Source organism: Hetaerina americana, unplaced genomic scaffold (genome assembly GCF_022747635.1).
Source record: "Hetaerina americana unplaced genomic scaffold, ioHetAmer1.1.p SCAF_2, whole genome shotgun sequence".
NCBI classification, from domain to species: Eukaryota; Metazoa; Arthropoda; class Insecta; order Odonata; family Calopterygidae; genus Hetaerina; species Hetaerina americana.
In genome coordinates, this window is record NW_027286763.1 from 80,640,238 (window position 1) to 80,653,392 (window position 13,155).

General features: G+C 38.0%; 1 protein-coding gene across 2 annotated transcripts in view; it reads left to right on the plus strand.

Moving 5' to 3' along the window:
- Window positions 1-11,011, plus strand: part of LOC139688035 (uncharacterized) — a 200,873-nt gene extending 189,862 nt beyond the window's left edge. Inside the window, exons 7-10 of one of the 2 annotated variants that reach the window (XM_071585440.1) lie at window positions 3,006-3,199; window positions 4,166-4,340; window positions 5,061-5,372; window positions 8,515-11,011. In XM_071585440.1, the coding sequence (XP_071441541.1) occupies window positions 3,006-3,199; window positions 4,166-4,340; window positions 5,061-5,372; window positions 8,515-8,633 (800 nt within the window). In that variant the 3' untranslated portion in view covers window positions 8,634-11,011. The remainder of the gene's footprint in view (window positions 1-3,005; window positions 3,200-4,165; window positions 4,341-5,060; window positions 5,373-8,514) is intronic. The other variant, XM_071585441.1, reaches the window with a different exon arrangement.
- Window positions 11,012-13,155: the final 2,144 nt, after the last annotated feature.

Genomic DNA, 13,155 nt, shown 5'->3' on the forward strand with positions numbered 1-13,155 from the left:
CAACGTGACATCCATTGCACTGGTATAACGATCGCGATCGAGGTTGTCCCGAGGGCATCTGAGGGGAGGGGGTCACTCCAGTAATCATGCAAAACACCTACTTGTGAGGGTTTACCAAAGTTTAAATTTTGATTACAAATATTGGGTATGGCTACAAGTACTAAAGCTCAAATGAAGAGTCAAATGAAGTAACTACGCGTACAGTGCACTGACTGAACAAATCAGCTTCTATTTCTTATGCTAAACCCCTTGTCGACACCCTTGATATTTGCATGCCCAAATGAATTATAGTGTAAAAATGCGCGGTAACGTGCAATAAAATTAAATGCCTGTTAATATTTAAAAAATAATAATTTGTTTCAATGGATACAATTGAATAACACTCGATTAATTCTAAATTGATGGAATTAAATAATACGTAGGGAAAATAATTGCGAGCGTACTTGGATAACATAATAGAATGCACTCATCCAATGCAAAGGTCAAAAACGCATACAGCACTCCAGTAATAATGATCTCGCATAAATTAAAAGAATAGACGTAAAAAATTAAATGCAAAATAGCTTGTCACTGGTGAGTGAGTTGGGTGACGAGGAACTTGAAAGTTCCTCGTGCATTGTCCTCCCGTGGCAGGTAACGGGTCGAAATCCTGACTGAATGAGCGGAGAGAGAGAGAGAAAGACCTCTTCCGCAGTAAATTCTTCTCCGTCCACTTCAAATGTGCGCGCGTTCTGAGAGCGCTTCCAAGCTTGAAGTACCTGCACATCGATGAAAGGGCAAACATCCAAAGCGAATCAAAAAAAATAAAGACGCATGAACTCGATATTAAAAACGTTGTTTTCTCAGACGAGAGATATGTTGTTACGGTTGCTATCGCGATCCAGCCGCGGTTTCGAAATCTTAAGAAGTCTCGAGACAATCGAAAGCATCAGCCTGGAAGGGACGTAAAAACGCTCTCTCCACCCCACAGAGGGGTACGGCGAGTATGTGACGGACATTTATGGCTCGGAGTACCTCGACACCACACACGGATTCTTATTTTTTTTTCTTTTTTCATACTCAAAGAGTGGCCGGAGTGAACTCGTCCGATCCCCTTTGAATCATGATTCAAATGTTTGCCCTCAGCCGACGTCGGCGGTACGGAAATTCCAGCGAGGGACGTCCCCTTCTCGAGGGCGGCCGTTGAATTTTAAATTCGCAGTTCGGAGCAGGGTCGTTGGATTTATCCCGATTGCGTTCGTCAACCCCAGGAGTCAGGAGGACGTAGGTGGAAGGTCGGGTTGTTGGCGCGTGGGGAGGGGGGTTTGGTGAAGAAGGGAGGTGGAGGGGGGGGAAAGCAGAGGCGGTGGGAGTGAAGGAAAAGGTGGGGGGTGGAGGGAGGTAGAGGAGACATCTAGGATAAAAACAAAATATGTTTGTTTGCGCTCGGCGTTTCCGATGTTAATGCCCCCAGGAATCGCTCTCGGTCCCGGGGATTTTTCCCCCTTGCAACATTCTCCGGGAGACTGGAACGCCCGAAATTCAGCTTTCGGTTGAAATTTTCTCAAAACTTTCGGACTTTTCTCGCAATAGATTACCGTTGAAGCTATTTTTGCTCCTGGAAGCGACACATCAAATTGCATACCTACCATTCAGTTCGTTGTAACTCAGTTGAGGGGCCGGCATTCGGATTTTGTCGAATAGGTATCATTCTTCATAAAAAAATTAATTGTGGTCATTATGGTGCATAAGTAGCTTGACAAATTATCAAACTATTTGATATCACGATTAATTGAGGATACAGTAATGAACCCAAAGAAAATAATCGTTTGGTGGATGATGGAAGTGCTCACCTAATACTAAACCTTATGGAGATTGCGAAATCTACACGTTAGCAAGGCAGATATGCCAGTTCCTTTTCCTATGCCGCCTCTGGTTTCCCAGGAATACATGGTCAAAAGGCATGCTTACAGAGGCAGGAAATCGAACCCAAGCCCTCCAGCCAGTATCTCAGCGCTCTACCTACTTGACTACAGTAGTGTCCAATTGTTCCGAGGTTAGGTTACTTTGACGTCGGATTATTAATTGTTCATAAATAAAGTAAGTGTTCTGCCTGGAGCAATTGGACACTGACTCACAACACCCCTTAATAACCACTACCATAGTAATCAAGCTGAAGGTTGTTCTAATAGTTGACGATAGAGTTCACCGAATACTATGCCGAATGGCGTGTGAAATTGACACATCTGGGGAGGGGGTCGAATTCCTTTCTCTGTTCCGCCTACGGTTTCCCAGGACATCTGGTAACTGGAAAATCTTGGGTGAAAAGGTGTGTGCCCAGAGGCGTTACCCAGAATAGAACCCGGGCCCTTCGGTCAGGAGACCAGTGCTCTACCCGCTGGACTACCAATGTTAGTAGTTGTATTTAGAGGAGGCGACCGACAGCTGAGGTCATTTGCGCCATAGGGGATGGACAGGAAAAGATGAAGGGTGGAGAGAAACCCGGCGTCGGCATTAACCTACTTTTAACGAAAGGCGCCAAGGGGGTCCGCAGCTTAACGTCCCATCCGACGGACGGTTTACTCACTCATAGTGCCCTCCACAAATCATCTCAAGTAGGGATCGAGATACCTCTGAAAAATATTCAACACCGCCGGGATTTTAAAATCATTGCAATAATTTTGATATAGTCACGTTTTTATGATCAATAAAATGCAATGAAAAGTAACCACTAATGGATAGCATAACTGGATCTGATTGGGAAGAGAAAGCCTTTATCTCCTCTATTACTGTCCTCCTGTTCACAACTTGAATTATTCCTCATGAAAAAACTTAAAAGATTTTTACACAACTTTTAATTGTTTTGTCTCCAAAGTGAAGTGGTTTCCACAATCTTCCCTTTGTTGACATGTTATTGCATCTCTCATATCCAGATTAATATGGACAAGATAATTCTGAAATGTATTTAATAAATCAAATTGGTTGGTTGTAACTTATTTACATTACGTACCTTGTTTACTCCACAGCCAAGAGAGTATTGGACATACGCAACAGGCCAAGAATCCCCATCCCAGATGAAGATCCATACAGTGTAGCAAGTGTGGCTGGTGCAAACAAGGAGCAGGGTGGGCCACAACAGATGAGGAATAGCAGAGGAGAAAGACCACCCAAACTTCCACCACGAGATGCAGGAACATACCATCCACATGAAATACCCAAGGTGTGTACACTATAGTGACGGCCTTTTGATCTGAAGGCACTGCTTAGCAGACATTCATGTTACAGTATGCAATTAAAGGTACAGAAAAGATGGGATGACCTCAAAATAAATACGCAATATAATGGACATTCTTATGCCATTAATCACTCTAGTGAAAATGTTCAACATTAGGCAAACATCTACTCCTTATAATTGTTCAGAATTTCCAGAGGCCATACGAAGTCATTCAAGCATCACATGAGACATTTTAAGAACAGATCAGGGTTAGAATCTTTGTTTGCTTACCAACACAAAATGTATTACTATCTTCTTAACAATTTTAGTTGATTAGTTTTATGATATAGGGAAAGCAGTCAATGTATGATTATTAACTAGAGCCTTCTGATGATACGTATTTTAATACCCCATGTTTGTACTCAACTTCATACTTGCATATTGCCAAACTAAATGTTTACTTTCAGATGCCATAATTGTATTATGTACACATTATTCAAACGTCTAATTCAAATATTCACTTTGGAAAGGTATAAAATGATCATAAAATTCTACTATCTTACATAAGTTTGAAAGGTAGAGATTGGGGGTTTGGACCATGTTGCCATGCATTAAAACAGGTGTGGCATGGCCAAGAGTTTGACCCAAATGGCATATGGTATGCTCTAATTTTCCCTATTTAGCATAAAACTATAATTTTTATGAACATCAACTTTTAGAACCTTCATTGGTGGGTGGTTGCATTGAAAAGTAAATATAAAAACATAGAATATAGAGCAATTACAGGTATATGCAAAGATAATGAGAAAATTTTGCCAAATAATTTTCATCAGATTCGATGATATTATTAGCGAAGAAAATGTTACTTGGGGAGTTTGAAATTGTACAAAGCATAAAGGCAGTGGATTAAAAATAATGCATAAAATAAAATATTCACAATTAATGAGTGGTATCACCGTTCATCCCCCAAAGCCGGACTATGAAGGCACAGAGGATGCAGAGGAAGAAGAGGAGGTCGCCAGGGATGTGGATAGTGGGCGCCCAAGTCCTGGTGAAACCGCTGAGGAGGCAGGCGGCAAATTCAAACAACTTTTTGCCTCTTCAAGGACGAGTGCCAAGCAAAGCAAGTCCAAGGACAAGAAATATGGTCAGTACATTAGTGCAACATAAATTTGAATGGCATAATATCCACAACAATTTAATTTGAATAATGTTTAATACCGGAGATATAATAATATGTTGGGAAATTAAGGATATTCGTTCATTTCAATGAGGATATCCCTGTGTGAAGAGAATATAATTCGGATCTTCAAAGAATGGTACCAGTGGTTTTTCTAACTATCTTAAAATTTGTTCTTCCCTTATTCATTATTTGATGAATATTTTCAAGGTGCACATGATGAATTATTAACATATTTGTACGAAGAGAAGGCATCAATGGCAGAAACTTACCTAAAAAAACTATTAGTTAGTTTATATGTTCTCTGGAAAGAGCTGTAGATATATCATAGACATTTAAAATCATGTATTCTATGTGAGAAATTAAGACAAGTGCTGAGATAGATCAATTGTCATTTGAAATATCTGAATGTTGCACGACTACAACTTGAAAGTTGACCCGTGATCATTATAAATGGGCCCCTGGATTTATGATATCAGAAAACTCACTCATAATTGTATTTATGATTCCCTGGAAAAATTCTGAAGTCATTGATGATCAATCAATATTTTCATCAGTTAATTCAGAGTCATTCCATTTGCATTTTTTCTTTGAACTTTGAACAAAACTGTGTTTATACAAGTACTCTGCGAATAGATTTCCATCCAATTTAGTGGCCTTTTGTGATCTAAACATCTCTTCCTTCAGATGACCCCTACTACTGCGGCTTGAGAGCTCGCGTACCAAACTTCGTGCAGAGGAAGGCAAGGGACGGTGAGCGCAGATATGCCGCACCGCCATCAGCAGTTGCAGGTCCTCCACACCACCACCACCAACCGCACGGGCCACTGCCGATGCCTCACCCCATCCATCACCACCCACATCCCCCACCACACCTCCTGGCACACCATCCCCCAGGAAGAGAGTCCCCATACCACGGATACCCACTGCCAAGGCACCAGGGGCCACCCCCACACCAGCAGGCCCTGTGGCATGCAAGGAGCATCGACAGCGGAATGGGTGTGTACGGGATGGTTGCCCAAATGGTGCGGTACGGGATGACCCTGCCCAACGGCACTCCCATACCCAACAACCCCTCACGCCCCCAGGAGCCAGCGGCCTGACCCTATGGTACAATCCAGTCTTATTAATGTTTAAGTGACTGCTTGCCACGATGAAAGCCTCTTTTTGCTTTACCATTTCCAAAAGTGAATGGCATTAAAGAGCATGGCACGAATTTTGATTGGCTGATTGGTAGAGTAAGTGCGTAAGCTACTGGATTATCTGGGATGTGGGTAAGCTGCAATCCCCCCCTCTCAAGAACCCACTTGTTTTAGGGGTCTCAAACCAACACAAATCACATACAGTTGAAAGAGTCTGGACATGAAAGGTGTGATACACCTAATTTCTGTTAGTTCAACTGCTGTACACTGATTTCTTCACTGATGTTGAACAAGTGCAATGGAAAAATGAAATAGCCAAGGCGGTAAACTTTGGAACTTTGGACTACCACATTCAGAAAGAATCAATTTTCCTGATACCACGTCAAAATAAAAATGACCATTTTGAAATCCAAGACCTATTATCTCTTTTCTAAAGTTTACAGCCTCGGGTACTTCCTTTATCCATTGTTTCACAGTCATAGTTACGTTCATTTTACAAGTGCAATAGAAATCCAAAGAATTATCACATATATTTTCAAGGACTACACCTCTAATTGTAAGGCCTTGAATAATAATTAAGATAATATTCAAATATGGAAGTAGTGTCAAATCCATCATCGATATTTTGTCTAATCCTTCAGCCAAGAAATTACATTCAAGTTTGCATTAAATTTTCAATGTTAAAATTTAAATAAATACACAAACATTTATTAGTTAAAAAACACTATACTGTCCTAATAATTGCTTGAATTTCATGAAGATATTGCATAATACCCGAAAACATTAAAAAACCAAAATTACACACTTATAAGGCCATTACCATTTCCAAAAAAAGGGACAAATATCTGCATGCAATCCATGAGTTTGAGACTCTTGACTTACTGGCTCTAGTTCAACCGTCTTCAATTCTGTGCTTTCTACTATGAAACAGCTTAAATTGCATTTGAATTTATTTTGCAATTTCATTATGTATGGTTACCTGATGGTTAATCAGTAGCTTTAGAAGTTGTGTATTATTAATATACCAATTATATCAGTTCATAATTTTCATTCTACATAACAGGCAACAGAAAAACCTTAGAAATAACTACAAAATAAATATTTCTTGGAGGCCATTAGGAGTTTACCTTAAAAACTCAATAATTTTTTCTCTCGTATCACCTTAAATTAGGCCTCTTCACAAGTATTAAATAGTTCTATAGTGACATGGTACTTATTTGTGAGGCTTTCCTGTGCCTAACTATATTGATAATAAACTATTATATTTTAAGTAGCATTGATGTATTACCTATCTCTTTATAAGTTGGCATGGGCATTAAGGATTACAAATTATTTATACAAATTTTCATTAAGTTAATTGTAGAAATCATAATATGATTTTAATCACATTTAAGTCACCATGAAAAGACTCTAAAATATGAATGTTGTAAGGTCAAAGGAAGAATAATCGAACAATTAATCATTGCAAATTTGCCAAAAGTTTTCCACCAATTAAAACACAGTTACGTGGGTTTGTGAAGGTGTTTCAACAATGCAGGGGTATAGCTAGGTGTCAGTTGATTTGGGGGTTTGGAAGGGCATACGCTTTGTGGGCAGCCTACAGGATAGGATTTCCTTCCCTGTATCTTCAAAAGTATATGCTATACGTAAGATAGTGAAAATTTACTTTGAAAGCACATGACACCTATTTCAAAGAATTAATTTTGTCACTTCCTCTGAAACTGAGCAATTGAAATAGATGTTTCATAAAAGAGAACAATCTCAGTGTCTTTATTAAGTTTCATACCGTAGGTGAAAATATAATCAAAAGTTGATATTTTAAGAAACCATTTAAACAAATTCAAAGCAATCTCTTTGAGGTATAACTGATGAAAACTGTCAGGATTAGCATATTAAAAGCTATACTTTATTCACTAAAGCAGACTATTTGACTCATTAAAACTCTTATCACCAGCCGAATCTAAATCATGCACAAGAATGGTGTCAAATGAGATTCTCAGTCATAAAATCATGGCCCACTTTTGGCCAATCCTTGGTATAAGCTAGGCATCTTAACTTAGCACCCCAAGAAACTAGCTTATTACTTCTTATACAACAGGTATTTTTGTATTCTTTTCATGGAAACTGCAGAATTTCTCCCCTACATATTTCCACAGGGTTATCTTTCCCAAACAAGGAAAACATTTCTTGGATTTTCTATGCTTTTGTTAGGAAAATGATTTTTTTCATCTCATGCATTGCAAATTACATTTAACCTTTTGAAATAAATGTTAATGATGAATTTTCCTGTCTTCTCTCTGAGTTGATTAGATATTTGGTGACAGAACATTAAATAATAAGATGTACACAGAAGCACCTGCCTAATCATGAACCTCTATTGCCTCATAAAAATTTTGTTACACAAGCAATTCCAATGACTTTTATGATTTTTTATAAGCTTCTATCTTGAAGGAGAAAGTCCTCTTGTGTACAACAAAAAATACCATAGTTTTCTTTTGGAAAAATATTTCAGCCAAAAATGAGAAATTAATTAATATTGAATTTTCTGAAATTTGCAATTCATAGAAGTTTTGATTTGCTTGTGTGAATGAACCATTTTGAAAATTCTGTCATTGAATGCCAAATCAAATGAGAAAGAATTTCTATTCTTTAACCGTGTGGATAAAAGAAAATCTTCAGCTATTGGGTTATATTTTTGGTGATTGTGAGGAGAATATTTAAAATAGTCATTTATATGTTCACCAGTTACACCAATGGAATTACATATTGATCAATTTAATCATTTTTTTCCCCATAAAATTTGGTGAACACAAGTGAAACAGTCATATTTGATTGTCATCATGCAAGCAAATGTGCCTTATAAAAGAAGCATTCTAATCACACACTGCTTCACAAACGACATGGAAAATTGTATGTAATTAAGGCATAGATGAATTGCAGTTCAAATCTCCACCATTTTTCACTGTCATTAATTCCGAATTCTAATGAAAATTCTTCAGCAGATTCAGAAGTCATGGACTCCCCTTACAACCACATATACGGAAGACTACCCATCCCGACACGAGCCTTCATCCCCCAGCCGCAGCCCAGAATGCTTTATGTTGGAGAGTGGGACTGACATAACGCACGTCAAGTTGGTGCAAAAAGGCTACCACGCAAGTGAAACAAGCTTGTTTTGCTGCCCCAAGTCTGCAGAAATTCAAGAGTGTTTTTTTTTTTTATACAGAGACTGTAATAGAATTCAGGGTGCTGCAGTCACTGCAGGTTCACAAGAAGGAATAAAAGGAATGAGAGGTGGTGAATGAGATCGATATAGCGAGAATGCATGTGCGAAGTGAATGTGTGTGAGAAAGAGAGAAAGCAGTAGACCAACCCAAGAGCATACTTGTTCGCTTAACCCAGTGCTCAATGACCCTTATATTTTTGCTGCTTGCATCCCATTTATTTAAAATAATTATCTCTTTTTAAGGGGTTTGTGTAAAATAGATTCATCAATTAACTGTCTTCTTTAGTTTTTGCTCCAGGTAGTAGGGCCAGCATGTTATATTTTAGGGCCTTACACAGTGAGCATTAAACACTACCATTATGTGTGGAGCAGGAGTACACGTAAACATGCCCGATGCATAGAATCTCAGTGCGTCATGAGTTGAGAGGAATAAAAATTGAGAAGAACATCTCATGGTAGTTGGAAAAGATTGACTGTACTAAATGCATATATGCATTGTGCAACTTCTGACACATTTACCCATATCAACATATCCAATATAGTTGCTACCCAAGTGTCCAATCCATTGATTAATACATGAAAAAGTAAGTAGTGAGGTGGCAATAACACTTAATAATAACCATGAGCCCAATTAACAAATTCCACCCATGGATCATATCAAATGTGTCAATGGCACATGCTGTAAATTTGCTGGTTTTTAAGCCCTATTTTTCATTAGAGAGCATGTTCAATGATTGCCAACATGAGGGTGCTCTAATAAATTTTCAAGAGTTGAAAAATTATTAGTGCAATTTATGGTAGAAAATGACTTGTTTGCTTCATCCACTTTTATATATGGAGGAAATATATGTCCTATTGGTCTGAATGTAGTTCCCCCCTCCCCCCACCATTGTGATGAAAGATACGTAGAAAATTGTGGGGAGAGGTATATATATTTGCACTAAAAAGAATTAGCATTTTCAGATCATTAGGTTACAGAAATGTGGGGGAGGGGGACTATATTCATACTAATACAGTAAATGCTCAAACATATGAAAGATGAATGTGTGAATTTTTTTACTGGATTTTTATGCTTAGAAATCGATTGTCCCTGAGAGAGTAAAATTGAAAGTGAGTACAGTTGGGTTTGTACATGTGATAATAGCCTCAACTTTTCATCGAATATCTAGACTACCAGCTGAAGATTCAACTCCAGCAATATTTTGTACTTAAAATTCCCTCCCCAGTTGCAGCCTATGTTGAATGTATGCATGCATCATTCTGGATTTCATTCAAATGAAATCACAAATAGGGCCAGAATGAACATTGATTCAACGCATCAGAATAATGATGTGAAATGATAATGCACATTGAAAACTTCAGAGGGAGAAGTTTGCACACTGCATTCATGACTACATTTTTATAGCATACATATTTGAAATGCAAGTGAGGCATCCAGCGGATAGGCTGCCAGAAGTTTTTGATGGCATGATGTAAATAAGCTTCTGCTCAATATGTCCCTATAACATTTTATTTAGTCAGATCCAAATATTTTGAGAATTGGACTCTAGAAAGTTTTATGACCCTCGGGTCCATTTTATTAAACACTTTCCGATCTATTACTATTATTTATGCTGGCCACTTCAAAGAAAAACTTTCAGTCATGCTTTTAACGCACAGTTGGCAAATTTAATACAATCTCCAAGGGGAAAATATTAAGGGGGAAACAAAAGCAAAAATTAGATAATTTATGTAGGTATTTAAACAATCTGTAGAAAATCTAAATTTTTTTTTCCAAAACACACCAAAATATGCTATGGAATAAGTTACTTCAATCTGAAGTCAATATTTTAACAAAAGCGTGAAATAAGAAATAATGGCACCCAATGGGAAGTAAGTATTTTTCCCAGGCCAGGTTCAACTTTTGATCGGAAAGCGTTCTTATTTAAGGTTTAATCTTACCTGAGCACATTGTGGGGATACAATGTAGAGAGAAAGTTTGTAAATAGTAGATGTGCGTACATGTGTGATGGATGGAAGATTGGGAGGGTGGTATGGTCGTGATGACCACCAAGTGCCATGAGACTTTAAGCGCACTCCCCTGAGACTTTGAAGCCATCTCAAGGCCTCCCTCCCCTTACCTTCCCATCATGCTAGATGTTCCAGGATGACTGTGTGCCCATTTGTTTTTCCAGATGACCACCTATGCAATGTGATGTGTTTATATCTCAAAGTACTGATTTAAGAAATATTTTTGTCTCTTACTTGTGAATAAAATAAATGGTGTTGGAAATGGGAAATGGTTTCGTCATTTAATCCACCAAAACGTTGAGTTATACCAAATAATATACAGGCATTTTGAAATTGTGATGTATTTGATTTTCAGAGTGCAAGATAAATTTGACTGTTACAGCTGAAGAATCAAACTGCTTATTCTCATAAAAGTGCCATTGGACTTCAATAGCTAAAACCTGGTCACAACTGATAATATTATTATAAAGAAAAAGTATTCAGGCAGTCTAGCGCCATTTATAACACACAAAGAAGGTTCAATGTAAAACAGTCTGGCTCCTCAAATTATTACTTGGCAGGGGAGGAATAGTTTCAATGCGAACCAATTTAATATCCATTTTTACTTCTCACACTTTCCTTTTGAGTTATACTTGAAAATGACAGTAAACTCATGGCAATAAATAATTATACATGTTGGCCAGATTTTGAAAAAACAGAAGTAAATTTCCTATATACTGACACACTTAGGAATACTTTCAAAATATTTAACAATTAATGTGTGACCATGCTTTCAAATATAAGGAATGTCACCAGAGACATTGCATATGGGATTAGATGGTATGATTTAGTAGGAACAATTGAATTAGGGATGTCATATTTTTTTAGGGTAGGTTGGAATCTACTCGAACAATACTGAGTACGCTCTTACACTCTACCTCATGTTTAACAATTGATCCAGGAAATGTGATAAGGGAGGTTAAGCTGGTTGTACAAAGGAATTTGGTGAACTCATTAGAAGAGGGGGAGATAAATATGGAGTGGAGTGGTAATTTTTAGTCTCTTAAACAAGAGCCAGATATTTACTTATGTCATTGAAAAGAGGATGAATGTCAGTAACATGCCCAACTGGAAATTTAAGCGATATGTTAAAACTGGGGCACACTTTCCAAAGGGAATATTTGAGAAATAATGGTTCGAGACATGGGAGTTACTTCGGGTGCTTGGTTGAGCAGAGATCAGAGGAATGGAGAAATAACATCATGAAGATGTGGTTCAACCAGCAGCTATTAAAGGAGTACTAGGGTAATATGGCACAAACTAATGCAAACATTTATTTAATATTATCACTCAATGTATACTGAAAGTCCAGGTGCCATGCATACACAATGCATGCACAATAATAAAACATGGTTCAGTCTGATAGAGAGGCATGTACCAATCTTTTTTCACTCCCTGTAAGGATCAAAAAGGACAGAGCAATGTTCCATAGGTGGTTCAATGTAGCAAACATTTTCTTGTATAATTGGGAGTATATTAACAATAGAACAAATGTCACAGGAATGACAAATTTGTGCTTTAGTCAGTCAAGCTACTGAGGCATCCTCTTACACTCCAAAATTTAAACTCTACATGACATACCTGTGACACTGTACATATGGCATTTCGTCACAAAATAATGTTCCTTTAAAGCCACAAAAATTTCAGAGAGTAAGAGGTATCTTAACAATTGTAGCTTAACTGGCTGAAGCACTCAAAAGGACAAAGATGGATCCGTTTTCAGATCCCAGTCAAGGCAAATAATTTTTACACTTTGAAATTGTTCCACTGTAATATGCATCAGGGGATGAGCATGTTAAACGTTACTCTTGCGGCATCTCCCACAGGACTTTTGAATTTGTGAAATACTCTTCAGGGCCTTGGGGAGGATTCAACTATCTGTTCCCCACGGAAGTTTCTTCGGTTCCCAAAAACATTGGTCATACATCTAGGACTTAGCCGGGAAGTTACAAAAGATTCAACTACATTTGACCCCAGAGCCTCCTCCAAACTGCAGGTAAACACTAACAACTAGGCCTACTTCTATGTCATCCCTAAAAATGTAGGTTATTGTAAAGTAAAACTTTCCCATCTCCATCCTTGAACAACAATTAGAATCCTACATCTAAGTGGTTGACTTTTAATTATACTGAGAGGTTTTTAGTCTGTCAGAGATGTTTTCTAGCAATGGCAGGGTAATTTTACCAATAGCAGGAGTTACTCAAGAGTAAAGCCACTGCTACAAGCTAGCAAAGCCACAGAGGTATAACGAGGATTATGGGGTGAAAGAATTGTTTATATGGTAGGTGAGAAGACTGGTAGAACAATAAAGGAAGAAGAGAAGAGGTCACAGGAATGTAAGACAGACGAAGGAACTCAGGGCATA